Below are 26,819 nucleotides of genomic sequence, written 5' to 3'. Positions count from 1 at the left end.
GAGAGCGTCTTCTGTGTTGCTTGCTGCTTGGGCTCCTGCAAGGACTTCAAGGAAGGATTGGAGAAGAAGGGCCCAAGAAACTAGCAAGCAACAACATCATCTCCAAGGCGACCACTGTGACTGCAATAAAGTGTGCAATGGAACGGAACGACAAGGGGTGTGTGGGGTTTTTTTAAAAAAATTTATTATAATAATTCTTGTTTTATTTTTATTTGAAATCTCCGGGCCGAGCGGTGTGGTGGGCTTGAACTGGCTGGGTGGGTGGTGGCGCGGCCGGGGAGTGGGGGGTGGCAGCGGGTGGCCTCGAACTCCTACTACGGCCCAGTTGGAAGAGGCAGCGGTGGCATGGCCCATGCTGGGCAGGTTGTCGGGCCGTGCGGCCGGCCGTGCGGTGGCTCATCTCAATCCGCGCCGTGCCGTCCTGCAGGAGGCAGAGAGAGTGGCCAGATTCCCTCCCCCTGACGCCCTCCCCTCTCTGGCTGCCCTTTCCCTAGGCTGTGCGGCGGTGCCGCACACCCAAGCTCGCCGCCGCTACCTGCTCGCCAGGCCAGCGGCCCGGGAATCGTGTCTGTGCCCTCCTGGGATGGCTGGTGGGAGTGAGCACCAAGGTGGTTGTCAACCATAGCCCCCCATCCTAGCCAGACTGGGCTGCGGCGGATGTCCTCTGAGAACAGAGCGACGCCGAGGCCTGCCGTCCGGCCCGGCATCGCTTCTCAACTGCGAGGTGCGCCTGTGCAGTTCAATCTATAACAGATTGAACTGTGCAGGCGCGCCTCGCAGTTGAGAAGCGACGCTGGGCCGGATGGCAGGCCTCGGCGTCGCTCTGTTCTCAGAGGACATCCGCCGCCGCCCGCAGCAGCCCAGTGTGGCTAGGATGGGGGGCTATGGTTGACGACCACCTTGGTGCTCACTCCCACCAGCCATCCCAGGAGGGCACAGACACAACTCATTGTTGCATGTAAATATTTAAGAGACATCAGTGATTTGATTTCTTTGCATACTGTATACTTGTGCACTGACAGTTCACATTCTGCCTTTGCCTAGCCTATTTATAAAAATCTGGCAGCTAATTTCAGTTTGTGCAAAAGCCATGGTACAACAAATAACTTTTCTCTCTGGGTTTTTCTCTCCCCCCCCCCCCCGCCCCAATATGGCTTGGCTTATTTCCCTCAATCATATGAAACCATCTGCTCTGCAAGTTCCTTGGGGCACTGCAACTTGTTTCTTTCCTTACTTTTTGGTGACATTTTGTGGTCCTCATTATGTGGGTTAAGCCAAAGATGAGGTGGGACAATGAGAGACAGCAGAAATGATGCACAGGTTGTTTCCATTTGGAGCAGGGATATTGGACTTCACAGCCTTCTATTCTCTTGAAGTTGTATGCTTTTCAGAACTGGAGAATTATAGCAGCACTGGCATAAGATAAGCTTGTGTTATCTCCTACACTATCTGAGGTTTTGTTTTTTCATTACATGCTTGTCTACTGCAGTTATTTTTAAATAAGTTTTCAAAAAAATATTGCCATTGTTCATTTCAATGCACTTGAATTGCAAATCTATTTAACCTGAAATCAATTCATTCCTTGGGTTTCTGTCTCATTGTTGTAATATTATACTGTGAAAAGTCCAGATATTTGCTTGGAGCATCTGTCTCTTGTCATGTATAACTTTTCCTGATTATTTCTCGAAAGGCAGACTAAACATGTAGTTCTGGTATAATACAGCATCACATTTTAATTTCTGCTTCACTCAAACACCTGCATTAGCTGAACAGAATTCTCTAAAAAGCAACATCCATGGCCTCAAGGGACTATAATTGGAGCTGTTTTGTTGAAGCTTGAGCCCAATCTTTATCAGATATAGATATTTCAGCTAATAGCCCAATATTTCTTTGGGACAAAGTTTTTCGATGGTATGAACTGCAGCTCCAATGACCAAAAAAAGCTAGTTTTTAAGGAGCTATTCTGAATAAACATGTCTGCAGTTGTGGCTTTTCCAGTGATTCAGCTATCATTGAATACATGCCCAATAACTATTTTCTTAGTACTATTATCCCACATAGAGAACAGTCCATGTTTTATAAATTGTGATTGGAGGCCTGTGGGGGAGGGAATAGTCTTGTTGCAAAATGTGGTGAGGGGAAGCCTGCTGCTTTTGCTTGTGTGTGCAGTTGCACATGTACATGCTCCAGCCCAGGAGAGGGCAGATTCTCTGCTGCTAATGGGAACTTTGGAGCCACATGTCCTAATGGCAGCATGCATAATGTTCTTGTTGCATAATGTTCTATGCTACAGTTAGTGGGTTTTATGGGATGCAAGAAGGCAAAACCAGTGTGGTGTAGTGGTTAGAGTGCTGGACTAGGACCGGGGAGACCCGAGTTCAAATCCCCATTCAGCCATGAAACTAGCTGGGTGACTCTGGGCCAGTCACTTCTCTCTCAGCCTAACCTACTTCACAGGGTTGTTGTGAAAGAGAAACTCAAGTATGTAGTACACCGCTCTGGGCTCCTTGGAGGAAGAGCGGGATATAAATGTAATAATAATAATAATAATAATAATAGGTAGACTGTAGTTCTCACACATTGACACTAGATGGGGCTCAAAGTAACAGGCTAAAGAATGAACAATGCAGACAAGCTCAGAGGTAATTCACACATTACTCAGAAGAAGGAGGTACAATGTTAGGTTTGTGATGAATGCTGGAGAAAAAGTCATAGTGACTGTTGTTATTTAGAGACAGATCCTTACAAGGAATATAGAGGGGTGGGGGCTTACAGAGAATCCCTGCTGGCTCAAGGAGGTGGCGGTGGCAAGGAATGCTGTGTTCAACAGTAAAACATTATATTTATATACCACTTTTGAACAAAATTTCCCAATAGCAAAAGGTATTATAAAATGGTTTCCTGTCTCAAAGGGGCTCACAGTCTACAACAACAAAAATGAGAGATCCCAGCAAGAAGCCCTGGTGAAATACTGTGTTGGGGTTGGATAGTTGCTCTCCCCACTGCTAAATATAAGATCCACCATTTTAAAAGGTGCCTCTTTGCCCAGTTAGCAAGGGCTAACAGTTACTACTTCTTCAGTGTAACCTTCAGGGTATCATTTTTTTTTTAAAAAAAAATTCTTTCATGTAAAAAGGCTCTCTCATCAGAGTCATCAAGCACATCAGGTCCACACTAAACCTTTCTCTCTATGAACTGGAAAATAGCTCTTGTGGGAGTCAGTAATGAGGCGGTTCTCACATGCAGCCTAACCTGGGCTCGGGATGCCCGGGCTGGGTTAGCCTGCGTGTGAGAACCACCTAGTCCCATGATTTACCCTGGCTGTTAGCCAAGGGTAAGGGAGCGAGCACTCCATCACCCCTGGCTACTTGCTCATCTGTGAGCATGGGCTGCTTTCAGCCCAGCCGGCGCCCGTTTCTTGGGGGAACCCCTCAATACAATGTGTGTGTTGCGCACTGCATTGTGGGATTCACAGTGAGCCCCCGTCTCAGATCAATCCATCCTGCTCTGTGCTGCATGGAGCAGGGCTGATCGTGTGGAAGGACAGAGCACGCTTCCACCAGGACAATCATGATGGTCGAGGGTGCAGAGGCAAGGCTTGGGAAGCCTTTCCCCTGCCCGCCTGGTCGTATGAATGGTCTCAAAATCTTAATGATTGAAGAGATCTATTGCCTTCTGGTCTGTTTCCGAGCACAACTCAAAGTGTTGGTGCTAATGTTTAAAAGATGACATGGTTTAGGGCCCGGGCATATCAGTCTGCCTGTTCATTGCATCCACCATCAGAAGTCCTTTTCCGAGTATTCTCACTGTCTGAGATGAGGCAGGTGGTGTCACGACAAAGGGCCTTCTCAGCTATAGGGCTCTGTGTGGGGAACATTCACTCCTGTGAGGCTCACCTGGCACCCATACCAGGAACAGTCCAAGACATTTTACTGCTTAGGGCAAAATGCCCCTCCCCACCTGAGGGGGTGCAGTGGTAGCACTTTCAGACCGTGTCAGACTATAACACCAAGCCAGGCAGTGGTGGCAGGGGTGTTCTTAGCTCAAGTTGGGGGAGAGAAGAGGTGTGCTCCAGTGGAGGTGGGTCGACCAGTCTCCCGAGGTGGACCAATGCACCAAGTCCAGAGTGGAGGCCAGGTCTACCCACTGAGTGAGGCAGGTAGACCAGGCCTCCACTCTGGCTTAGTGTGTTGGCCTGCCTCACAGGACTGGTCTGCCCACCAACCCCAATCAATAGACCAGCTCTCCCCAGAAAAACTGCCCTCCAATATGGCATTCAAAAGATTTCATATTTGTTGTTTCATCAAAAGAGCCTCTTTGGACGCTGTTTAGATGAAAAGATTCAAGCATTTCCCATTTCATTTCAAGCTCGAAATGAAACACCAAATCTGCTTCGTGCACACTTCTAGTGCTTTCGTTTCATATAGCTATTGAGTAATTCCCTACGCTCCTTCATGAGACACCCAAGGAGAAAAGTTCTCTGCTACCTAACTCCACACTGGGGATATAGGAGTGTTCTCCTGATGACTGATTCTCTTTATTTAGCAGTGGGAGAGAACTGTTGATGGCCCTATCCATCCCCTCACAGGATCCCTCCAGTGGCTGTTGCTGGTGTCCATCTTGTTTCTTTTTTTAATATTTTGAGCCCTTTGGGGACAGGGAGCCATTTTGTTCATATCTATGTAAACTGCTTTGGGAACTTTTGTTAAAAAGTGTATAAAACAAAGAATATTTGTTGTATTCTCTGAGGTGCCTCCTTTTTATAATTAACTGTTCCAATTGTTACAGACCAGGCCTGATCTATATACCAAACATGCTCATTAGCTAGTATATAAAACAGGTCTGGATCAAGTTATTTTATATTGATGACCACGTATGATCTGGAAGCGATGAAGGAGAGGAGATCAAACTACTCAGAAGGATTCAGTGGGCTTTATTGAGTATAAAGACTAACAACATAGTCTAGCAAAGCAGAAAGCAGAACCCTCTATCAATTTTAGCAACAGTATTTAAACAGAACATCCTAACCAGTACCAATATTCATCGTGTGCCTAACTAAATTATGTGTGTGTAATTAAATTTTCCTAGATTCTAATACATTTCAGATATAGGCAGAAAAGAAAGGAGGGGCTGGCATGGTTTTGGGGAGATTAGTAGAAGGGAAGAAGGTGGGGGGGGACGGAGAAGGGAGCCGGGAAAGGATGGAGGAAATTCCCAAGGCTTGTAAAGGAGCAGCATAATTACCAGGATCAGAGGCTGGAGAGAGACAGATCACTTCAGCTGAAGGGGTGAGGCGCTGGCGGAGACAGGAGTCGTTGCAGTTGCTTCAGATAATAGCTGAGAGCTCCATGGCTGGGGAGTCTTGACTTCTCACTGCGCAGTGGAAGTCACAGCCTCTGAGCATGGGCAGCGTTCCTACTTAGCCCCGCGGCTTTAGCAGCAAACTCTGGGATCTTGTGAGCAGCCTTGCTGTAGGCAAAGATTGCTGAACTCTCTGTCTCAAAAGCCTCATTCTTATAGTATATTTTCTCTTTGATCCTTGAATAGAATCTATTCAAAATCTCCTCTTTTCCTGGGTGTCCGAAAAGGTGTCAGCTTCCACCTTCTGAACAAAATCTTAATTATTCAGGATAGCCCAGAGAGAGATTTGACTCTCCTCCTGTAAACTGCGCGTTCAGGAAGGGGAGTGGAATCTGCATCCAAGATGCTGCAAATTGCATCTTTCCCCGAGGGGTGTTAAAATTCAGAGTTAGTAAGGGAGTTGGTCCTATTAGGTGTGAGACAATCATTCCACTATTTCTTATGTACCTTTAGCCAGTGTTTTTCTTGTAATTGAAAACAAGAGAATATTTGCATGTGTGGGACATTCAATACAATTTGGCTAGGACAGAATCATCAGTGAGAAAATACTTAAAGCCTACAAGTATTTTCTCAGTATCCATTTGGCTACAGTAATTGTGCTAATCACTTGGGCATTGCAGGGCCATCACTGACAATGGAAGGAGGAACTCAACAGGTCTGGCAAACCCGTCCACAGACACCTTGGTAGTCAGTTGTAATTTAGCATATGAAAGCTCAGGCCAAAGCCTTTGTGTGTTTCTTGCATATCCATTTAACAACACAATGCTATTCCTCCTGCCTCTACAAATCATTGACCAGGCAGTCATGAGATTCACCTCCAGTTCATACACTGAATTGAACTCTTAATATAAATCAGACACAGGCCTATATTTCACCATGCTTCTGAGTTGGTACCTCTGGTTATGATGGGTTATGACCGTTCACAACACAATCACTGCAATTGAAGAGTAGTGTAAAACCTAGCTAACTAATAGTGCAACTAACTAATAGAGGCAACTACAGGCCAACAAAGTAAAAGCCCGGAAGTTGTAAGTCTATAGGTTGGTTGGGCTACCATGGGGCACTCTGAGGCAGCAGGCTAGGCTGTATTCTAGTTCATAGAGGCGGGCACTGGGCACGAACAAGAGATCATCATCTGGAAGATTTTAATCGCTGCTGCACGGAACCTGGCAGCACTGTAAGGTGGTAGCAGGGTTGCTACAAAGAGGTGTAAAATTGGTCCATACAATCAGGATAGCCATGTAATAGTGGTGAGATGAGGGAGGTGCGGAAATCCTTGTAATACAGACACTGCAGGAGGACATGCCCTGTTGTTTCTACTGGCCCTGAGCCGCAGGGGCATTGTCATTCTGTAAGTGGAGTCTTCCTATACCATCCTTCAAGCATGGCTGAGGGAAGAACATGGCAGTGTGCCAGCATTATAGGCTTCCTGTGCTTTGGGACTTCCAATTGCGTTAGGTATGGCATAGGAGAGCTGGCATTCCCAAGTCCTTCACTGACATGGAAGTTTGGGGTCTTGCCTATATCAAACTGTTGCTCTATATCTGTTAATACGCTGTTTGAGGAATGCCCTGGCCGGATCGTAGCCCATGTTAACTAAGATGTGGGGATAGGCTCTGGGACATTTTATTCATAGTTGACTGTTGCCAATTGGATTGAAAGTCACCACACAGGGTTGGGGGGTAGGGAGGGGGGAGGCCTAAGGGGCAGAGAGAAAGCTTTAGCCAGTAGTTAAGAATGGTCATCCAAACCCTTGCCTCCACTTTAATCAAGCCTATATCCAGACACAGGGTGGCATTAGAACCCCATCTTGGGACTTGAAGGGCTGATTCGTAGGAATTTTGATTCCACATGTTCCAGTATGGCAACTGGGCACAGTAAAGTAGCTGTGCTAGCAGCTTGGCTTCAGTTTCATAAATGCTGCGGGTAAATAATGGCCACCTCTTGTTCAGAGAAACTTAAGGACAGCTGATGTACTCCTCTGTGCATTTAATGGTGCATAGTCCCCATGTGTCTTCCTAGAACCAGTGGAGTGCAGGACTATCCCCAGATATTTAGAACAAGGGGCCTGTTCAGTCTTGCGCCCTTCTATAAACCAGGCATGGATTTGGGGCCTTTTAGCAAAGACCATAATTTTGGTTTTATGATAGTTAAGTTCCAGCAGGTCTTCCTTCCAATACTGGGCTAAAGCCTTCAGTGCATGTTTAAGGCCAACTGGGGTCCTTGAGAGTATTGCTGTATCATCTGCATATAATAGGGTGGAAATGTGGGCTCCTGTGAGTTTAGGAGGATAGAAATCTACGTAGTTAAGTTGCACCACCATGGTATTTCTGTAAAAGTTTAATAATGGTGCAACCAGTATGCAGCCTTGTTTTACACCCTTTTGTGTATCAATGACACTTGTGAGATGTTCCTGAGGGTTGCACCTTACCTTGAGTGATGTGTTGGTGTGAAGCATACGTATTAAGTATAGTAGTTGCCAGTCAATTGAGGAGGCCTCTAGCTTCTCCCATAATTTAACTTGAGCCAGCGTGGTGTAGTGGTTAGAATGCTGGACTAGGACCGGGGAGACCTGAGTTCAAATCCCCATTCAGCCATGATACTAGCTGGGTGACTCTGGGCCAGTCACTTCTCTCTCAGCCTAACCTACTTCACAGGGTTGTTGTGAAAGAGAAACTTAAGTATGTAGTACACTGCTCTGGGCTCCTTGGAGGAAGAGCGGGATTTAAATGTAAATAATAATACTAACTTGCAAGATAGAGTCAAAAACTGCCTTAAAGTCAATGGAGGCTACATAAAGGGAGGTTGTGTTGCAGAAAGAGTACTTTTCAATAAGGTGTATTAGGCATAGGTCGATTGTAGATTGGCCCTCTCTGAAGCCGGATTGTTCCTCTGCCAGCAGATTTTCTTGCTCCAGCCAGACCCATAGTTTCCAGTGTAGATGTCTCACATAAAGAACTTGCTAATTGTGTTGAGTAGGCTAATGGGCCTGTAATTGGCTGGGTCATTCTTGCTGCTCTTTTTAAAGATGCGAACAATGATTGCTGTCCCCCAGTCCTTGGGAATATGGCCGTGTCTATCAATGAAAGTAAATAGTGAGACCAGAGTGGGGGCCCCCATTCCAGATTGTTTTTAATGGCCTCAGGTGGAATCAGGTCCTCCCCAGGGCCTTCCTGGTTCTCAACTGGGCGACAAGGCTCTTGATCTCGGTTGTTGTCACTGGTGTCCACGCCATCATGTTTTCTATAGCTTGCCCAGGGTGTCCATCAATTGCAGAGTGATCCTTGTAAAGTTCATAGAAGTGTTTCCCCCAAATCCCTGGGGGAATATGGCAATCTAGTTGGGTTGTGCCGTTTCTATGGTGGCATGTGGTGATATGCCAGAACGCAGTTGTGCCATTGGATCAGACTGCCTGGATGAGACCAGTTGTCTTTTATAGCTTCTTTTTTTCTTACTGGCCACCAGTTGTTTATATCTCCCCTTCTGTTGGAGTAGGTCCTTCACAGCCATTGGTCCACTGCTGGCTTTGTAGACCTAGTAGGAGGTAGTGAGAGCTTTCTTAGCATTAACACAAACTTTATCAAACCATGGTCTGGAATGATTATGTTGCTACAGCAGGGTTGCACTGCTTTTCCTTTTTAGGTGCAGTTGTAGCTTCTCAACTAAGATCTTGTAGATCTCCACAGGTGCATCAGGGGGTTCGACTGTTACTAGGGCCTGTTGGAGATGCTGAAAGCGCTCCAAGGCAAGCAGCCCGGTTATCACCTGGTTTAATTGGGGAGTCCATTTGGCATAGCAAAGGGTTTTCCCTGCTGATGATACTGGGGGTTGGTAGTGGTCCTCCGTGTGGGTTGGGTAGGAGAGAGGCTTTAGCTGGAGGCAGATCAGAAGATGATCACTCTCAAATTTTGGAGCAACCTCCAGGCTCTCTACAAAAGGAAGCAGATCCCTGAAGACAATCACATAGTCGATAGTGCTCATTCTTAGACCTGATAGATAGGTGAATTTTCGTGGCTGATCTTCCTTGACAGTACCATTTAGAATGAAAAGGTTAAGTTTAGTTGCTGTTTATGCCAAACAGAGTCCCACAAAGTTTGATCTCTGGTCCTTTGCAATTCAATTGGGAAGCAATCCATCATCCTCACAGTGGGAGCGGGCATTGATGTTTCATATACAGAATGTGATCATCAGGGCCCAATCTAGTGTTGAAGTCACCAGCCAGGACCACCAGTGCATCAGGGTGAGAAAGACTGAGGTCCACAGCATAGGTTTCCAATTTGGCCCAGATGGTTCTTAGCTGGGACTTCCGCTGTTGTGGAGGGAGATAGGTGTTAATTATGAGCAGGGAGCAATGATTTGAGTTGGATTAACACTACCATAGCATAATACTTGAGTGGGGGAAGAGATCTTGATGATGCACTAAGAGCAATGGAGACAAGTATCCCCAAACTGCCTTTTGATCTTCCTTGTCCCATTCCTGGTTCAGCCCTAACCGAGTATGAAAGGAATCCATTAAGCAATATTTCCTCCGTTGTCCATGATTCCTGTATTAGGATGATGTTATGGCGGGCCAGGAAATCTGTACATTGGGCATTCCTTACAGATGCGGCCCACCCAGCCGCATTCCAGGTAAGAAGGATTACCTTATGCTTGTCTTCTGGATGTCATGGGGTTGTTAACTGTGCAGAAGGGCTCTGTGAGAAAAGGGGGGTATCTTTCAGGTTCTGTCCATGTTTCCAGGGAGACTGCTCATGCAAGTATTTTGCTGTTGTGAACCATACAGCATCTGAGATGGGGACACATTGAAGATTGCCATGGCAGTTTCCCCAACTATCAAAGCTGTAATTTTTTCCCTAGTCACAGAAGCATTTTAAATGTTTCACCTGTTGTGTATATCTGGTAGGTTCTTTAGTTTTTATAATTCTTAGTTTTTAGCTTTAAGATTTTAATTTGGAATTTTAAATGCTAATTTTGATTGTGGTTTTAGCTTGGATTTTTAACTTGTTTAATTTGGTTAATTTTACTAGTCTCATTTTATATTTTAACAGTTTTATAAATGTTCTGAGCTGCCCTGAGCAGTAATGTACTGGAGGGGCGGGGTATAAATGTGTTAAATAAAATAAATAAGTAAGAGTAGCTGCTGAAATCTTGCATGTGATCTCATTTCAGATATTAATTTTTATAAAGGAACAAAATTTACCTTTCAATATGTATAGTGAAATTCATGTCTAATGTATTAGCTTTCAGCATTCAGGGAATTTTAGTGCAAAAGTACAGAGCAAAGTTATGACACACAGTACAGTCATACCTGCTGTCTGAAGTCATATGGCCCAGAATAGAGATGTGCTCAAAACGTGATTTGGCATCTGAATCATAGCACAATCCCTTTAAAACCAGGGGCTTCCACAGCCCCTTCTGCAGAGGCAGCTGGGAAATGCCCTGCTAGCACACGATCATAGCTGGCAGGAGCACCGCTTTAACGGAAGTAGGAGGAGCAGCAGGAGCAGGTATGGACCTGCTCTCCTCCGTGTTAAAGGGGTTGCGGAAACCCTCGGTTTTAAAGGGATTGTGCAGCGATTCAGACATCTAATCTCATTTCATGCATATCCCTGGTCCAGAAGTCTTCTACCTCATTTTGAGCAATAGGTAGATCAGCTCTGCTGGTTTCTGCTTTGTGTTTCTTTTCAGATCATGAGCTCTTTGGGTACAGGAAACCCTCTTCTTTTCTATGTAAACCACTTTGAAAACTTGTGTTGAAAAGCAGTACAAATCAAATCTTTATTGTTACGGTCATTCGACCAGCAAATGAAAAGCAGTAGTAAAACACATTTTAAAAACTGGATTTACTGTCAGATTCCATACATTTTATCTGATGTGTTTACAAATGGTCTTCGTATTTGGCAATCTAGTTCAATTGTAATTCATGGAACATACTGTCACATGCAAGTGTTACCATAGCTAACATTATTTTCCTTTATCAAAAATCACAGGTGGTTATAATTTCCTTTCAATGGGTGCTCTGTGTCTTTTTAAATGTGAATACATGTTGGGGTATCTTCATAAACCCCTAAATCAAAGGCAGAACCTATATATTTAATTCTCTTACGGCCGACTGTGTAGGGAACTGTGTCCGAATGCCTAGAAAAATTGCCTTGGGGGGAGTGGCAACAAGGGAGGCAGGCGGGAATCGCAAACTCGGGGGAACGGAGGAAAGGCAGAGGGGAAAGGCGGAAGAAAGGAGGAAAGGCAGAGTTGGGGGAAAGAAGGACATCCAGAATTGGGCAACAGGAGGAAGAAAGTAGGAAAGCAGGCAGTTGGCCAATCAGGCCCAAGAGGGCGGTTGGGGCCGGTACCAGGGACTGAGGGACCACCAAATGATAACAGGGAAGAAGAACCCAAGGAGCACAGTGGTGGGAGATCAACAATGTGAAGGCCGTTAAAAACCACTGGGACTGTGAGGGCGCACTGCTGAGCTTCTTCCCGCCCCAAAAAGAAAGAACCAGTTTGGCCCAAACAATGCCATTGTTCCTGCCCCCCCTCGCCCCAAAAACATACCTTGGGATTGTGAAGGTCTGAACAGCCAGTCTTCCACACCCCACACCACCAAAAAACAAAAACAAAACAAAAACACCACCAAAACCAATCCCTCAGCTCCCAGTGACCCCTTCCAAAAAACCCCACAAACCTGGGGACTGTGTGGGCCAGCTGCTGGCAATTCCCCCCCCCCAAATCCCATTTTCCTGACACTCCATAAAAAGGGGGGAACCCTCAGCTCCCAGTCACCCCATCAAGAAAGAAAGAAAAAACCATGGGGACCGTGAGGGCCAGCCGCTGGCAATAAGACACTTACTATACACTAACAAGCTAAGACACAACACCACAAGCCAAAACCAGCTATAAGAACAAACACCAACATCAACGGACCAGCAATGACACCCCTGTGCATAGACTTGATGCACCTGCCCTCCCCCCCACGCTGCCCAACAAGATAACCTAGAACAAAGTGTACTGATGTACAGAAAGGACTGCAGAAAAACATCGGAAACGGAAGGAACAACCAATCGCAGTCTCCCAACTAAACCCAAAGAAGTAAACTATTGCACAGATGCTCTGTGCGGGTTCAGCTAGTTTCTATTGTAATAAGGCTGGTGTTTATTTGCCTAGCACAGAGGCATGCATATTGACTGAAGGATTTAAAAGACCTTGTTTAATTCTTGAAAGCAGAAATATTACATAAATACTAGCTGGGCTGGGTGCAGAGCATCTGCACCTCTAGTTTGTTGCCTGTCACCATGCACCCCCCGCAAGCTGTTGCTGTTTTGTCACCCGCCTGTTGCCGCCTTCTTCTCCGACCGCCTGTTTTTGCCTCGTTCTTCCTCCCGCCTGCTGTCATCTCCTTCCGCCCGCCGCTGTTTTCTTGGCACTGTTCTCCCCTCTCCCCCGCCGGCCAGCTGCTGCCGCTGCCACTGTTGTTTTCTCCCACTAGTGCCGTGGCTAGTCTATCCAGCAGCTCTCCAAGCTCTCGCGAGAGCTGCCATACATGGGATTAGCCACAGGTATGCATATATAGATAAACATTATATAAACAGAGCAGAACTGTACAGCAGGGGAGGAAAGCTGGCATTCAGTGCGGCATTCCTGCTTTCTTTTTACTGCAAAGGTTGCAATTTGTCAAATTGTTATTAAATATGTAATAATTAGGAGTGAATCAGAACTACTCACCCATTTTAATCTTGTTTTTCACATCAAATTGTAATAGTATCACTATATTTGCATCACTATATGGTGTTAAAAATCTATGTTCATCAAGACAGCAGATCAAGCAACATGCAGTCATCTTATGCTTATGGTGACTGCATATTCCCTGATTTGCGTTATTGATCAACATGGCTCTGTTCGCCACAGAAATCTTCACCATATAAGTGATATGTCGACACATGGGGCAATTACAGCAACACCATGTTTCCAGCATGAAGCCTTTATGGATGTGCATGTTACAAAAGGGACAGGAAAGTATAGCTTGAATATCAATATGGGTTTATTTGTTGCACAGCAAACATGGGGGGGGGGGGGCGGGTTTCAAATCAACTCTACGTTTTTTCCAGTCACAAAATATAGCAATTCAGTAGTTTGCTAACAGTTATGTGTAACATTACATACACTACCAAATAGATTCAATAACGCAAACAGAAAGACTCTTCCCAGCAGATTAAAAAGAAAAAAACAGCTTCTCTAAAATCATTTGTCTCATATCTAAGAAATTACACCAGTCTGGGAAAAGTTTTGGAATGAACTATGAACATGTGCAAATTATTTGCTCTTTCAGTATTTTTGCTCCCAAGGAAGTTCTAAACCATAAATTACAAAGTAGAAAACTGGCAAAGCCAGTTTCATGACTGCACTTCACAAATTTCAAAACGAGTTCAAACATTTATAGCCCAAAATGCTGTTCTGTCCGACTAATAGATGTTTTTTTAAACAAACTTCAAAATTTAAGACTTTCATTTTTAATCTTTACTTAAATATATATGCTTTACTTATGTATAAAATAGAAAACGCATTCCCATTAGGAAGATATAATTAATGCTGTTTCCTATTACATAGCCAAGGCTCTAGGCTTGCTCTCAGGCTTCTGAAAAAAGGCAAAATTTTGCTTTACAGTTGCAACATGTGTTAAATCTTTTCCCTTTCTAATAGGAAATTTATTTGGTCTTCTTTTCCACAATATGTTGCTGTTTCTTCATTTTTTCTGTATAAGAATTGAATTGAGAGTCTGTACCAAAGAGTTTATCCCACCATGTGAAGGTTGAAGCATAATTGCCAATAAAGTTCATATGGTGAAAGTCATGAAAACGAGCCCCAGCATAAAAAGGCACCAAATGCAAAGGATTCAGAGGAATATCATAGCCACTAAAGAGAAAAAAAAGAGAAAGAGTATTACAATACTGATAAAGGCATTTTCCACATTTCCTTCAAACTGCAATGATGCTAAAAGCTGCCTTGGACTACAAGTTTCATTATTCCTGGCCACAATGGCAGACAGCTGGGGATGATGGATATTGTAGTCCAAGAACAGGAAGTTACTCAATACTGGCTAAAAGTTTATACATTTACTTGGTTTCACTATCAACTGTGGAGTTGATAAACCTCTATAAAGAGTACACTATCAACATTATTCCACTGGACCCACACTTCTGAAGTTAAAGGTGCAGAAACAACTTTCTAAATGGTATTCTGGAGTACACGTCTTACTTCTGTCCTCAATATACAGAAATATATTCCCTGCAAGAATATCACATAAAATCAGGTTCTATGAAGACCTCAATTTTAATACAGAGAGGAAGGTCTCCAAGGGATAGATGTTTGAATGAATGTTCCCCCAAGGGAAGGGAGAAAAGAGATACGATTTGTTAGATTGCCAGCAAGTTAACCTGCCTTTGAACCAGGCACAAGCAGCAACTATTGCTATTCAATCCAGAAACTGAGAGGCCGATAGATGACACTTGGGGCAGGCACAGCTGTAGAACAGCTAAGAGGCAAGGAAAGACAAGGCTGATGCTGGCAAGGCAAACTGGAAGCTGCAAGCGGAAGTAGTCTAGCAGATATGGGGCCTAGGGTGATAGATCTTACTGATTAGCCTAGGCAGACTTCTTTCTACATTTCCCATGTGCTATTAACTCACATTAAGTTGTTTTTCACATTTGTTTCCAAGATACACTGTGACAAATTCTATCCAGATCTGAGAGATCTGCATAAAATCAAACCATTATATTACAAACTGAAGGCTGTTTAAGAGAGTACAATATTTACCATAAGAATCTAGATTGTGTTTGAGTATTTCCTATGCTATAGTAGTCTATTACACTGTGCAGAGCTGCATTAACAGTTTACCTTCTGCTGCAAGTCCAAGTCCAGTAAACCATCCTTAATCAAATCATGTCTATTTATATATCTATCATAGGATATCATATGCATCTTTACTTGACAGCAAGCTCCATTAGAGCTCTAGTCTTAAAATACATACTTAAGAGTAAGAATGTTTAGGAGTCATAAGAACAGCCCTGCTGGATCAGGCACAAGGCCCATCTAGTCCAGCATCCTGTTTCACACAGTGGCCCACCAGATGCCTTTGGGGAGCCCACAGGCAAGAGGTATGTGCATGTCCTCTCTCTTGCTGTTGCTCCCCTGCAACTGCTATTGAGAGGCATCATGCCTCTTAGGCTGGAGATGGCCCACAGCCACAAGACTAGTAGCCACTAATAGACCTGTCCACCATGAATCTGTTTAAGCCCCTTTTAAAGCCATCCATCACCACATCCCATGGCAAAGAATTCCATAGATTAATTATGCACTGAGTGAAAAAGTACTTCCTCTTCTCGGTCCTAAATTTCCTGATCTTCAGTTCCATGGGGTGACCCCTAGTTCTAGTGTTGTGAGGGAGGGAGAAATTTACATTGTTGGTGTCTAGAATCAAGTAAAAGATTCCTATCCAGACATTACTTGCTGGCTATACATTTCTAAACCATGAAATATTACCTGTGGACATTAATGGACTGGACCAAGCGACAAATGAGCCATGTCCACATAAACATCACATGATTACAAAAGACCATTATTCCAATGAAAAATCCAGCTCCAAGGATTAGAGTTTCTAAAGGATGTGTATATTCTGATTGCATCCCAAATGGAGCCTAAGGAGGGAGAAGGAAAATGATTAGTGTTTTTTTTAAAAAAATTGTGCACCGCCACATCCAGAAATATGCTAGTATTTTACATTTGATGCGTTTTACATGATCTGAATGTTTTAGGAGAATCCTGTTTTCCCTGTAACGAAATATGAACCCAGGATCTGAATGTAGCTCAATCTCCATAAGAGTATCTTTACTGTTCCTAGCTCTACACTGCTCCTGAAATGCTATAAAATCACCTAGAAGCATGTAGCCATGGATACTTCAAGCAAAACAATCAGAAGACATAGTAAGAAACATCAGCAAAACACTCAGGTACTGTATAGTGCAGTACCGCGAAGCCATTATTGAGAGGAAGAATAGAAATGTATAAAATATACACTTTGTGGGAGAGAACAATTAATGAATCTTTTCTATACACATCCAAGAACACCAAGCATGATTGTCTCCTTGAAGACCAAGGTTATCATCCTTGGGAGTAAAGACAACATAATATAGTGGGATTTACATCCAAGTAAATACACAGGATTGGTTGCATATACCCAGAACGTTCCAGAAGCAATGGCTAGTAGTGAATATCCACAAGATGGGAAGTAAATACTCCCTGGTTGACAGCTTTGCTACCTAGCCTCCTTCTATGTTTTTAAGAACTGTTTGGTCTGCAGAAGTTAGCAGGTGGAAATTTTAAGGGCATTGAGATAAAAATTATCACCTGCTAGTATCTATAGGTAAAGCTGCTATCAGGAGCATAAGAAGAAGAGCAGTTTAAAATAGAAAAAAAGTACTGGCACTCTTGTTGACAGAGCGTAAGTTCATAATTTGCTAAAATAATGCAGTTGTGTCATTTGTTTTACTACAGAAAATGTGTTTCTAGCAGTTTTTGTTTATATAGAAAAGCAGGCTTCAACTTAATTGATCCAACAGAGAAGGAGATCCACACATGAAAGCAGGCTTCCATGAAATACTATTTGCTGGATCAGGAACTGTGGATGTAAATGCACATTTGGATGTACAACTCCCCTCTACCGGTTGGGACAGCTAGAACTGGGTCATGAATGTATTGATGCAATCTTTAAAAAGATTATCCATGAATTCAGATATAGACTCCCATAAGTTTGCTTTAGTTTCAGATTTCATTGTGAACCAGGTTATTTTTTAAAAAAAGAAGCATTTATAGCTATATTTAAAAAGACAAATACAATCATCTTTTCCCCCAGAATTGACCGTGTGCCCATTTTTACCCATCAGAATTCACAAAGCTTCTGAACCTGATGAGCCACTGATTCAGCAGGCAAGTCTTGTTCCAGAAGATTTAACTCACCAAAACCATGTCTAGTAGGTAAATAATTTAAGTTTTCCATACAGCACAGTCCCCCCTCCCCACGTACAGAATTTGATAGCTTATAATAAGCTCTGTTGTTCAGTCTACGTGATAAAACATTGTTTATATAATGCCTAAAGCTATATCTATATAATGCATACAGAGGCTGTTTGAACGTCTTTGTGCTCCCTACCAAGAATGTTATATTTAATCAAATGGCAGCTATTCAAGAAGAGCAGAGAAGGAAAACGTTAACTATAGAACAAGGAAAATTATGCCAATACAAAGTAAAACCCATATACCCACTTTTAGAATCACAATCTGAAGTCACTTGCAAAAGAAAATTTATATAAATGGTTTTTGTATTTGTTTTGTAGCTACCATTGGTGTGATGAAAAGGAACATCTTTCCTTCCACAGCAATAGTAGCTACAGAACAAATTCACCTTATTTATTTTCATGTTCACAGTGTTTAGCCTTTGCTGGGCAAAATAAGACTAGATGAAAATAGTTTACCAAGCCTGTTGGTCTCTTCTTACTTCCAAAAAGATTAACTAACAAACACATGACAGATACATAGCTAATGTAGAAGTGCTATGAGCATATGAAAATAATCTAGGAAGCCTGAAATAATACATACAACAAACTCATGATGCACTTTGTGGATATATTTATATATTCTCTTGTGATGTAGGAGTCTATGCAGAAAATAATGCCAGGCATCCTCGATCACAGCACATCCAAAACACTGGGCAAGTAGCACATACCTTTGAAAGAAAGCAATATTACTAATTGATACAGAAGGTACAATAGACCAGGACAATTTTTCTCAATTTTAGAAATTCTGTTGCTAGACACAAAACTATTACTACATTACTTTTAATAAACATAACCACAGTTAATTGTGTGTAAGGTCAGGAATACAAAGAATCAGTAACAACTAGAAGCCTCATTAATACTACATAGACTTTTCATTAATATCTAACAGATATAAAAGCTATTTTTAACAAATCTAATAATTAAATACAGCATAATTATGGGTCTGTCTCCAGTTAGGTACACTTCCATGCAGTCTGTGATAGAACTCGAGTTGTTTATGGTGCAGTAGTCCTGTTGTACCATATATAAGACTATGTTTCAAGCACTTGTCCCCAAAAGGAAACCAGAACCCAACAATTCCTCATGTTCCTAAGAAAAGGAAATATAGCCAATTATTTTTTCAAAACCTTCAAGCATTCACCTAGAAACAAAGCTAGGCCCACATGGAGTAGATGATATGGCTGGGTTGCCATCTACAATAGACAATACTGGATAGGGCTAACATGGGAAGAAAATCCTCATAGCTGCTGTTGGAGTGATTTGCTTCTCTTCTCTTAAGGAATCAAGGAACATTGCAAAATTCATCAATTTAGACATTAAATTGATAAAGAGAATATACTAGGGCAAGCTGAGACTGTCAACTCTGCAGAAGCAAGTCAAGTTTGCAATCTGTAATGACACAAATACCTCAAAAGCCATAAGGAGAGTTCATCTTGATATTATTGTACAGTAGAGAAGTAAGTATTTTTGGATCCAAAGTTTCTTCTATACTGACATCCAGTGGTTGATCAGAGCAGTACTTGTGAAGTGTTATCTGTTGAGGTACTCTGCCCTATAAAACATAACTGTGTAATGCTATTAATATAACTGAACTCTACCTACTTACCATCGTGGCATGCTTTCCCAGTCATAAGCAATGTTAAAATATTCTGTGAAAGAGTAGGTTCCACATATCAGAGGCAGTTGAATACAGAAGTGATTGAACATAAAAGTTCTGAAACACTTCCATTGGCTTTCCCATGTTTCTGTCTTCTCCTGTATCAAATGAAATATTTAATTAACAATGCATATTTTATAAACAAAAACAAAATAGAATATTTCAATGTCAGTATTTATTTATTTATTTTATTGTTGCATTTCTATACCGCCTTTCGTTAAAAGACAACCCCAAGGTGGTTTACAAAAGTTAAAAACAGACAATAAAAACATCAAACTAAAAATATATAAAAACATATTAAAAACAGGCATAAAAACAATAAAAGTAAAAAGACACAGAAGCAGGAATAAAACGATTATGTAAAAGCCTGGGTAAAAAGCCAAGTTTTAACAAGCTTTCTAAAAACCGTGATGGAGTCTGAGGAGCGAAAGGCCACTGGGAGAGCATTCCAGAGTCTGGGAGCAGCAACAGAGAGGCCCTGTCCCGAGTGCACGACAGCCGGGCCTCTCTCATTGTCGGCACCCGGAGCAGGGCCCCCTCAGATGTCCTAGTCAAGCGGGCAGCAACCCTTGGGAGCAGGCGGTCCCTCAAATACCCCGGGCCCAAACCATTAGGGGCTTTAAAGGTCAAAACCAGCACCTTGAATTGGACCCGGAAACAAACCGGCAGCCAGTGCAACTCCTTCAGAATGGGGGTGATGTGCTCCCAACGGGCAGCTGCGGATAACACCCTTGCTGCTGCGTTTTGCACTAGCTGCAGTTTCTGGATATTCTTCAAGGGCAGCCCCACGTAGAGCGCGTTACAGTAATCCAGCCGCGACGTGACTAAGGCATGGGTAACCGTGGCCAGATCTGCCTTCTCGAGAAAGGGACGCAGCTGGCGCACCAGCCGAAGCCGTGCAAAGGCACCCCTGGCCACCGCCTCCACCTGAGCTTCCAAAAGCAGAGCCGGGTCCAGTAGTAGCCCCAAGCTGCGTACTTGCTCCTTCAAGGGGAGTGCAACCCCATCCAGTACCGGTAAAGTCTCCTCATCCCGATTGGCTCTCCTACTGACCAACAGTACATCCGTCTTATCCGGATTCAATTTCAGTTTATTAGCCCACATCCAACCCATCACGGCCTCCAGCCCCCAATTCAGGACATCCACCGCCTCCCTAGGATCAGATGACAAGGCGAGATAGAACTGAGTGTCATCCGCTTATTGCTGACAACTCAGTCCAAGTCCCCGGATGACCTCTCCCAGCGGCTTCATGTAGATGTTAAACAGCATGGGGGACAAGACCGATCCCTGCAGGACCCCACAGGCCAACGGCCACGGGGCCGAGCAGTAGTCCCCCAGCACCACCTTCTGGGCCCTCCCCCCAAGAAAGGACCGGAACCACCGCAACGCAGTGCCTCCGATTCCCATACTCGAGAGGCGGCTCAGAAGGATACCATGGTCGATGGTATCGAACGCTGCCAAGAGGTCCAGCAGAACCAACAGGGATGCACTCCCGCTTTCTAGTTCCCAGCGTAGGTCATCCACTAGAGCGACCAAGGCAGTCTCAGTGCCATACCCGGGGCGGAAGCCAGATTGAAAAGGTTCCAGATAATCCGTATCATCCAAGACCCTCTGCAGCTGGGACGCTACCACACGCTCTATCACCTTGCCCAAAAAGGGAAGGTTAGACACAGGCCTATAGTTATCCAGGTTGGAGGGATCAAGGGAGGGCTTCTTTAATAGTGGTCTTACCACCACCTCTTTGAGGCACGATGGCATCCTGCCCTCCCTTAATGAAGCATTCAAGTATTCAAGATGTTGAAGCTACAAGGAAAGCAATAATAGTCCTAGTTTGAGGTAACAGAAGCTCAGTGTATGTTTGGATCTGTTTCACTCTGTGTTACCTAACAATGCAGCAGATTTACTTAGAGGAATGAGAGAGGCTTCAGGTTAGTGAAAGTCAGCTAGAAAAAGGTAAGCTCTTTGTCTCAAGCTTAGATTTATAACTTGGTTTCTAGTAGAGATCTTGGTCTTAAGATTTATAGCTTGGCCCCAGTTACCCATATTCACCAAGATCTAGACATATAAATTGTGTTAAATTGGAGAAAATAATTCCAGGCCTAATACAACCGAAAAGAGCAGCGCATAACATTATTTCCTCCCACCCTTCCAGGTAGGCCACCCACAAATACACAGCCTTACACTAGGGGATGGGAGAAGAAGAAACTGGCAAGTCCCAAAGTTATGCAATACTGGCTGAAACTATGGTAAATATGAAGTTAGAGCTGGAATTTCTCATACAATACGTGGTTCCATCTTACCTTTTGTATTTTGTATTTTTTCATGTAAGGTATAAACTGAAATACAAATCCAGGCACACAAATTAAAAAATATGAAAGATCATGAACGAGAAGTGATCCCCAAGTTGCAATCTGGAACTTAGTGTAGTTATTGAGCATATAGATCCAAGCATTTTTAAATGGCTGCTGTAGTGGATTCTCAGGCAAGAAAGAGTCTACATATTCTACTGCTGAGTAAGCAGAATTCAATATGCCAATACTGTCGTTGGTTGCCATCATTCAGCTCTGGAACATCACACGTGTAGCTTCTCCAAAGGATTCTATATATCTGCAGAATTTCAGACAAAGTTGTTGATAATGATCAGAGCAATGTCAGAGACAATACTTTTTACATCAACCAGCTGTAGATACAATTTTCAAGCTACACAGAAACTCTTCAGGCAACATACCACATATGACACAACCAAGTAAATAAGCTGTTGCCCAGTTTGGCATACACAAAAAGAAAGTAAAACTGCTGAGCTGGGCATTTTCCATAAGGGACATGGGTGGTTCTTGCTAGTTTTCAGACATATAATCCAAAAGTCAATGCAAAACACTTGGAATAGAGATCAACTCCTGTCTAAAAACTACCAGATAATTTTGCTTGATGCATCATAGCCATATTAACCAATCTTAACCATTAAAACAATTATTTTGTTTTCAATTAATATTACTTGGCAAATTCTCAATACCCAAAGAGGCCATTGCTAATGTAGTCTCAAAGCTAATTGTAGAAGTACCAATCATATTTATCTAAATCAGATATAAAATAAATAATTTTTCTATGCTTCACTAATAGTGGGGAGAAGAACCACGGCTCAGAGAACTTACTGGAAGGCCATTCTCAGCAGCAGCACCCTTATCGCAGGAGGCAGTACCCCCTTACTGTATGCACTAGCCTTACGGCCAACCCCAATATTCCAATGCTCTTGTGCAAACAGAGGTTTTTGAGGATGCTGACAACCAAAGTGAGCTATGCCATTGTCTACGTCCTGGAAAAATAACACCATCACTTTTGGGGCAGAGGTTCAAACTATGCACAGACCATGCTGCGCTCCAATGGCTACAAGAAGCCCAACACAAAAAGAAGCTTCTGTGTTAGCTTGATGCTTCAAGTGTTTGATTTTGAATTGAAATACATTCAAGGGGAAGATAACCTTGCAGATGCACTGACCAGAGGGCCTTTTGAGGATGAGAACTAAGATACAATTCAACTGTACCTGATGCTAAAAGGAACACATTAATGGCTTAACTGATGTAGAATGTTTGGCATGTTGAGGATATACTTTACTGTTGCCCTGCAGCATTTTGATGTTGTGCTATATTTATGTGGAACAGATAGCCAAGGTAGGGCTATCAACTACAAAAACCATAGCACAGTGTACCTGCTCTAATCTTCCTAACTTGATACAGGAAGTGGCTGAGGAAATGGGAAGGCCACAGCTTGGAGGCTGGAAACAGCAGGAAGACCCCTGCCTATGAATAATAAGACAGGGACCAGTTCAGTCAGACGCATGAGGGAAGTTATCTTCCTTTATTGTATTGCTTGAATCTGAATTGCCTAGTTAATGAAAACTCTCTCTCTTGCAATCTGCTTTATGAAGAGACCATTGTTCTTATTGCATACTCTTGTTTTGCTTTTAAACTAAAAATAAACCCTTGTTGGTGAAGTGTACTGCTCTTCATTTTGGGACTGCCTTCGTCACACACCTCTGGAGGCCTAGGAATGCTCAGCTCCTTCCAGGGAGGGTTTTTCCCACTTTATCCCAAGGAATCTTATATGGAGAGAATGATTTGTCCCACATTAAGAAAAAGTGGGTGGTGGCAGGCTACTGTGAATCCCAAACAGTCAAGGATTCACATCTCTGATCTCCCCACTACTCCTCTGGCTCCGGTAGGAGCTATGACACACTCACTCCCACTCTCTCTGTGAGATATTTCTATTCCTGCAGCTTTCTCTGTCTGCTAGTGGGGCTGCACTAACCTGATGAGTATAATGTATACCCAGGCTCAGAGTTTCATTGATCACACCAGAACCTCCACATAAACATGCATATCGTTGAGCAGTTAGAACTGGCTGTGCTAAATTCTTCCATTTGGTTCACAACCCTAGCAATTTAGGTGCCAAACCCCTACTGAAATGAGTGTGTCTTAAACACTTGGTGATAGAAAACCTTTAGTTTAAGTTGGGAGTTAAGATGCTTACAGTTTTCACTCATGCTTCAAGAAGCATGGGCATTACAAGTTAAGCTGGTCACCTTAACTTCCATGTCACATAAGCAGGAAGGCATTTTGTATATTATACTGGCTTTACAAATTATGCTCCATGTACTCATGCTTTGCCTTAGTATTTCAGTTCAATATTTTTTGCATCTGCAAAAATTCAACAAAAGTAGCTTCCCCACTTACTAGAGATGCAATTGATTAATTTCTGCCTGATACATTTCTAAAAGGCATTGTGCTCCCCAAAATGTCATAATATAGCAAGTATCCAAACTAAAATTCTAAGTGCAGCAGCTCCTCCAGAAAATATTTCCTCTTTTGCCATCAGATTGATGGCAATGCAAGAATTTTCCTGGTGGAAGGAAGAATACCTAGACTGCAGCTCTTTGTGGGTCTGTGCCATGTATTCCATTACATTCCCTTGCTTGCCAATGCAGAAGATAGTAAATATACCAACACATTCCATCCCCAAAATTAAGGCTACTTTTCGAGAGAACTTGGAAGTTTTTGTGAACCATGTTTCCTACACTTATAGGCTTAATTCTATGAAAATTGAACTTATACAACCACTTTGGAAACTGCATAGTTGAAGGTAGAGTGGGGAGAGCCTTTGCTCCATGTGCCAAAATTGAGAGGCTAAATTGCTGGAATGCTCTCCCAGTGAATTTTCGCTCTTTGACATCCATGGCTGCTTTTAAAATACGAAAGACCTTTTTGTTTGTTCAGGCTTTTAACCCTTATGGATTGCCAGGCCTCTCAGCAATCTTGCTTCTGTTGACTTTTTAATGGTTTTTTTGGTGTTATGGTTTTCACTGTTTAACTGATTTTAAGGTTTTACGTTTTTATGAAAAAAAATTGGTATTTAAACTTTTTTAAACCACCTTGTGATGCTCTAGAAAAGGTGGTATAAAACCGAATAATTAAAAATAAATAAGATAGCATTTAATTGAAAATCACTCTCACACAGAGACATTAACTATACTAGTCAACAACAATCCTCTCTACCACTACTACTACAGCAAAGATGTGATAGGGCTTGAATAGAATCATAGGATTAATGCCACCACCCTGCACTTGCAGCTTATGCAGATGGGATGGCAGGGAGGAGGAGTTTTTGATAGGTATCTGTTATAATGATTTCACAAAAGGGATTTATATCCTGCCTTTTAGGTGCAAAAGCCTCACAAGGCTGAAGTGGTACCGCCACAATTAAAATCGAACACATAATGAATACACAGTTATAAATGCATCCAAGCCATACTGGCAGTTGTTGAAATCCCTAAGTAGCAACATTAAAAATGAAGAACAAAAGGTTCAGAGAAAGCCTCATCACAGAACAGGAGGATTTTCAATACCTTTTTAAAGGTTGCCAGGGAGAGAGCGTGCAGATCAACTCAGGAGGACATTCCAGAACTGCAGCACCATCACATAAAATTTTTGGAAATCTTAATGGAGGCAGCAGGGGGCTGGCCTGGGCCGGCCACAGCGAGGAGGCGGTGGCAGCCCCGGCCGCGGTGAGAGGAGAAAGCCCCACCGCCAGTAAGTGGAAGAGGGCAGATGAGAAGGTGCGGGGGAAGAAAGAACCGCCAGCCACAAAGAGCGCACAGATGCTCTGTGCAGGGTTGGCTAGTTGTATATATTTTTTAAACATTTAATTAGATTTGTATTTTTATATTCCAGTTTAATATATTTATTGTGTAACTGTTTTGTTGTTTGATACTGTGCTTTGTAAACTGCCTTGAGATTGTTTTAATGAAAGGCGATATAAAAATACAACAATAAAATAAATAAATTAAAAATACCTGTTGCTGATCATTGCCAAACAAGCCTGTGACAATGGCACACCTGCAGATTCTTAAGGTTGATCTCAATGCCCAGACAGGTTTTTACAGGCATAGGTGCTCTTTCAGGTACCCTTTCAAGTAAAGCAAAAGTAAAGCTGCGCCGTGGAGTCAGCGTTGACTCCTGGCGACCACAGAGACATGTGGTTTTCTTTGGCAGACTACAGGAGAAGTTTGCCATTGCCATCCCCGACACAGTTTGAGATTATGCCTTTCAGCACTTGATACAGCACCTGATACATACTACTTCCTGATACAGGTGTTTCCCAGAGTCTGAGAAACATGCCGGTTGGGATTCAAACCAACAATCTCTTGCTCCCCAGGCAAGTTATTTCCCCGCTGTGCCATTAGGTAAAGGTAAAGTGTTCTCAACATGGCAATTCCAGAGAATGCAAACATTACAAGCCTGACAGTAGGAAGCGAGGCCCCGGAGTTCACTGGGACTTAACTAGGGCTCCCTAACAAGCCTACTTGAGATGCTAGACTTGAAAGTCACAGACGTAAACCTCAAGGAACTTCCCCACTTTACCACATCAGACAAGCATCTTTAGTCTGAACTGGAGGCTCTTCGGGAGCCCTAATCAAGTCGCAGTGAACTCAGGGGGCTCGCTTTCTGCTGCAAGGCTTGAAATGTTTGTATCCTTCGGAATCACCATGTCGAGAAGTGGGCAATTCTTACTTGCTAGGGCCAGAGCAAAAGAGGTTAATGTTGCCCCACTGAAGAAATATTGAAATGTGTTCCAATAACTTAATGACGATAATTAGGCTCACTGGAGAAGAGCACGAGTGCCTCTCCCCAATAACTCTTGGAGCGAAAACAACATTGCTCAACCCAATCACCCAAAGCTCAGTCTTGTTTCCGATGATATCTGGAAAGTTAACGAAACAAAGAGCTATAAAAGGAACAGCATCCATTCTTTGAAGTTCCAAGAACCTGACACAAAAGAAGTAGCTTTACAGAAAACGGGTCGGGGTGGAGGAAGAAAGAGACTCCCCTTTTGGAGCTTTTGTACCCAAACGCCCACCAAGACAGACACACGCCTGCTCTTCTTACCGGGGCCCCTATGAAGCCGCCACTAGGCCCCCTCCAGACCCGAGAAATGGGCCAGGACACCCCAGGAAAGCTCCACTGTCACTCGCTTACCCAGTTCCGCATTCACTCACCTCAGCCAGCACCTGCACTTTCCCTCAACACCTACAACAAGACATCGAGAACACACCACAGCAAGCACCAGCCCCTGAAATAGTCTTCCCTGATTGGCCACAGAGGAACGCCTTCGCCGCTCCGATTGGCTACTGCGCGAGACTT

General features: G+C 43.3%; 1 protein-coding gene and 1 long non-coding RNA gene across 5 annotated transcripts; one reads left to right on the top strand and one right to left on the bottom strand.

Moving 5' to 3' along the window:
• LOC128328560 (uncharacterized) lies at nucleotides 1-22,949 on the top strand. Its single transcript, XR_008309286.1, has 5 exons — nucleotides 1-157; nucleotides 16,256-16,364; nucleotides 17,298-17,388; nucleotides 21,278-21,371; nucleotides 22,246-22,949. It is a non-coding gene; the product is annotated as an uncharacterized LOC128328560 (long non-coding RNA).
• LOC128328559 (methylsterol monooxygenase 1-like) lies at nucleotides 13,382-26,819 on the bottom strand. 4 transcript variants are annotated; one of them, XM_053258659.1, is made up of 7 exons: nucleotides 26,675-26,788; nucleotides 25,472-25,584; nucleotides 21,426-21,732; nucleotides 19,075-19,223; nucleotides 18,010-18,136; nucleotides 15,898-16,052; nucleotides 13,382-14,271 (listed from the first exon to the last, which is right to left on the bottom strand). In XM_053258659.1, the coding sequence occupies exons 3-7, from the start codon at nucleotides 21,681-21,683 to the stop codon at nucleotides 14,064-14,066; spliced, it is 897 nt and encodes a 298-aa protein (XP_053114634.1). In that variant the 5' UTR covers nucleotides 21,684-21,732; nucleotides 25,472-25,584; nucleotides 26,675-26,788; the 3' UTR covers nucleotides 13,382-14,063. The 4 variants fall into 4 exon arrangements, with proteins under 4 accessions (XP_053114634.1, XP_053114633.1, XP_053114635.1 ...); XM_053258658.1 differs by lacking the exon at nucleotides 25,472-25,584 and having other exon boundaries at nucleotides 26,675-26,819; XM_053258660.1 differs by lacking the exon at nucleotides 25,472-25,584 and having other exon boundaries at nucleotides 26,655-26,788.

Source organism: Hemicordylus capensis, chromosome 5 (genome assembly GCF_027244095.1).
Source record: "Hemicordylus capensis ecotype Gifberg chromosome 5, rHemCap1.1.pri, whole genome shotgun sequence".
Lineage (NCBI taxonomy): Eukaryota > Metazoa > Chordata > Lepidosauria > Squamata > Cordylidae > Hemicordylus > Hemicordylus capensis.
This window is presented reverse-complemented; position numbering and strand designations above follow the sequence as displayed.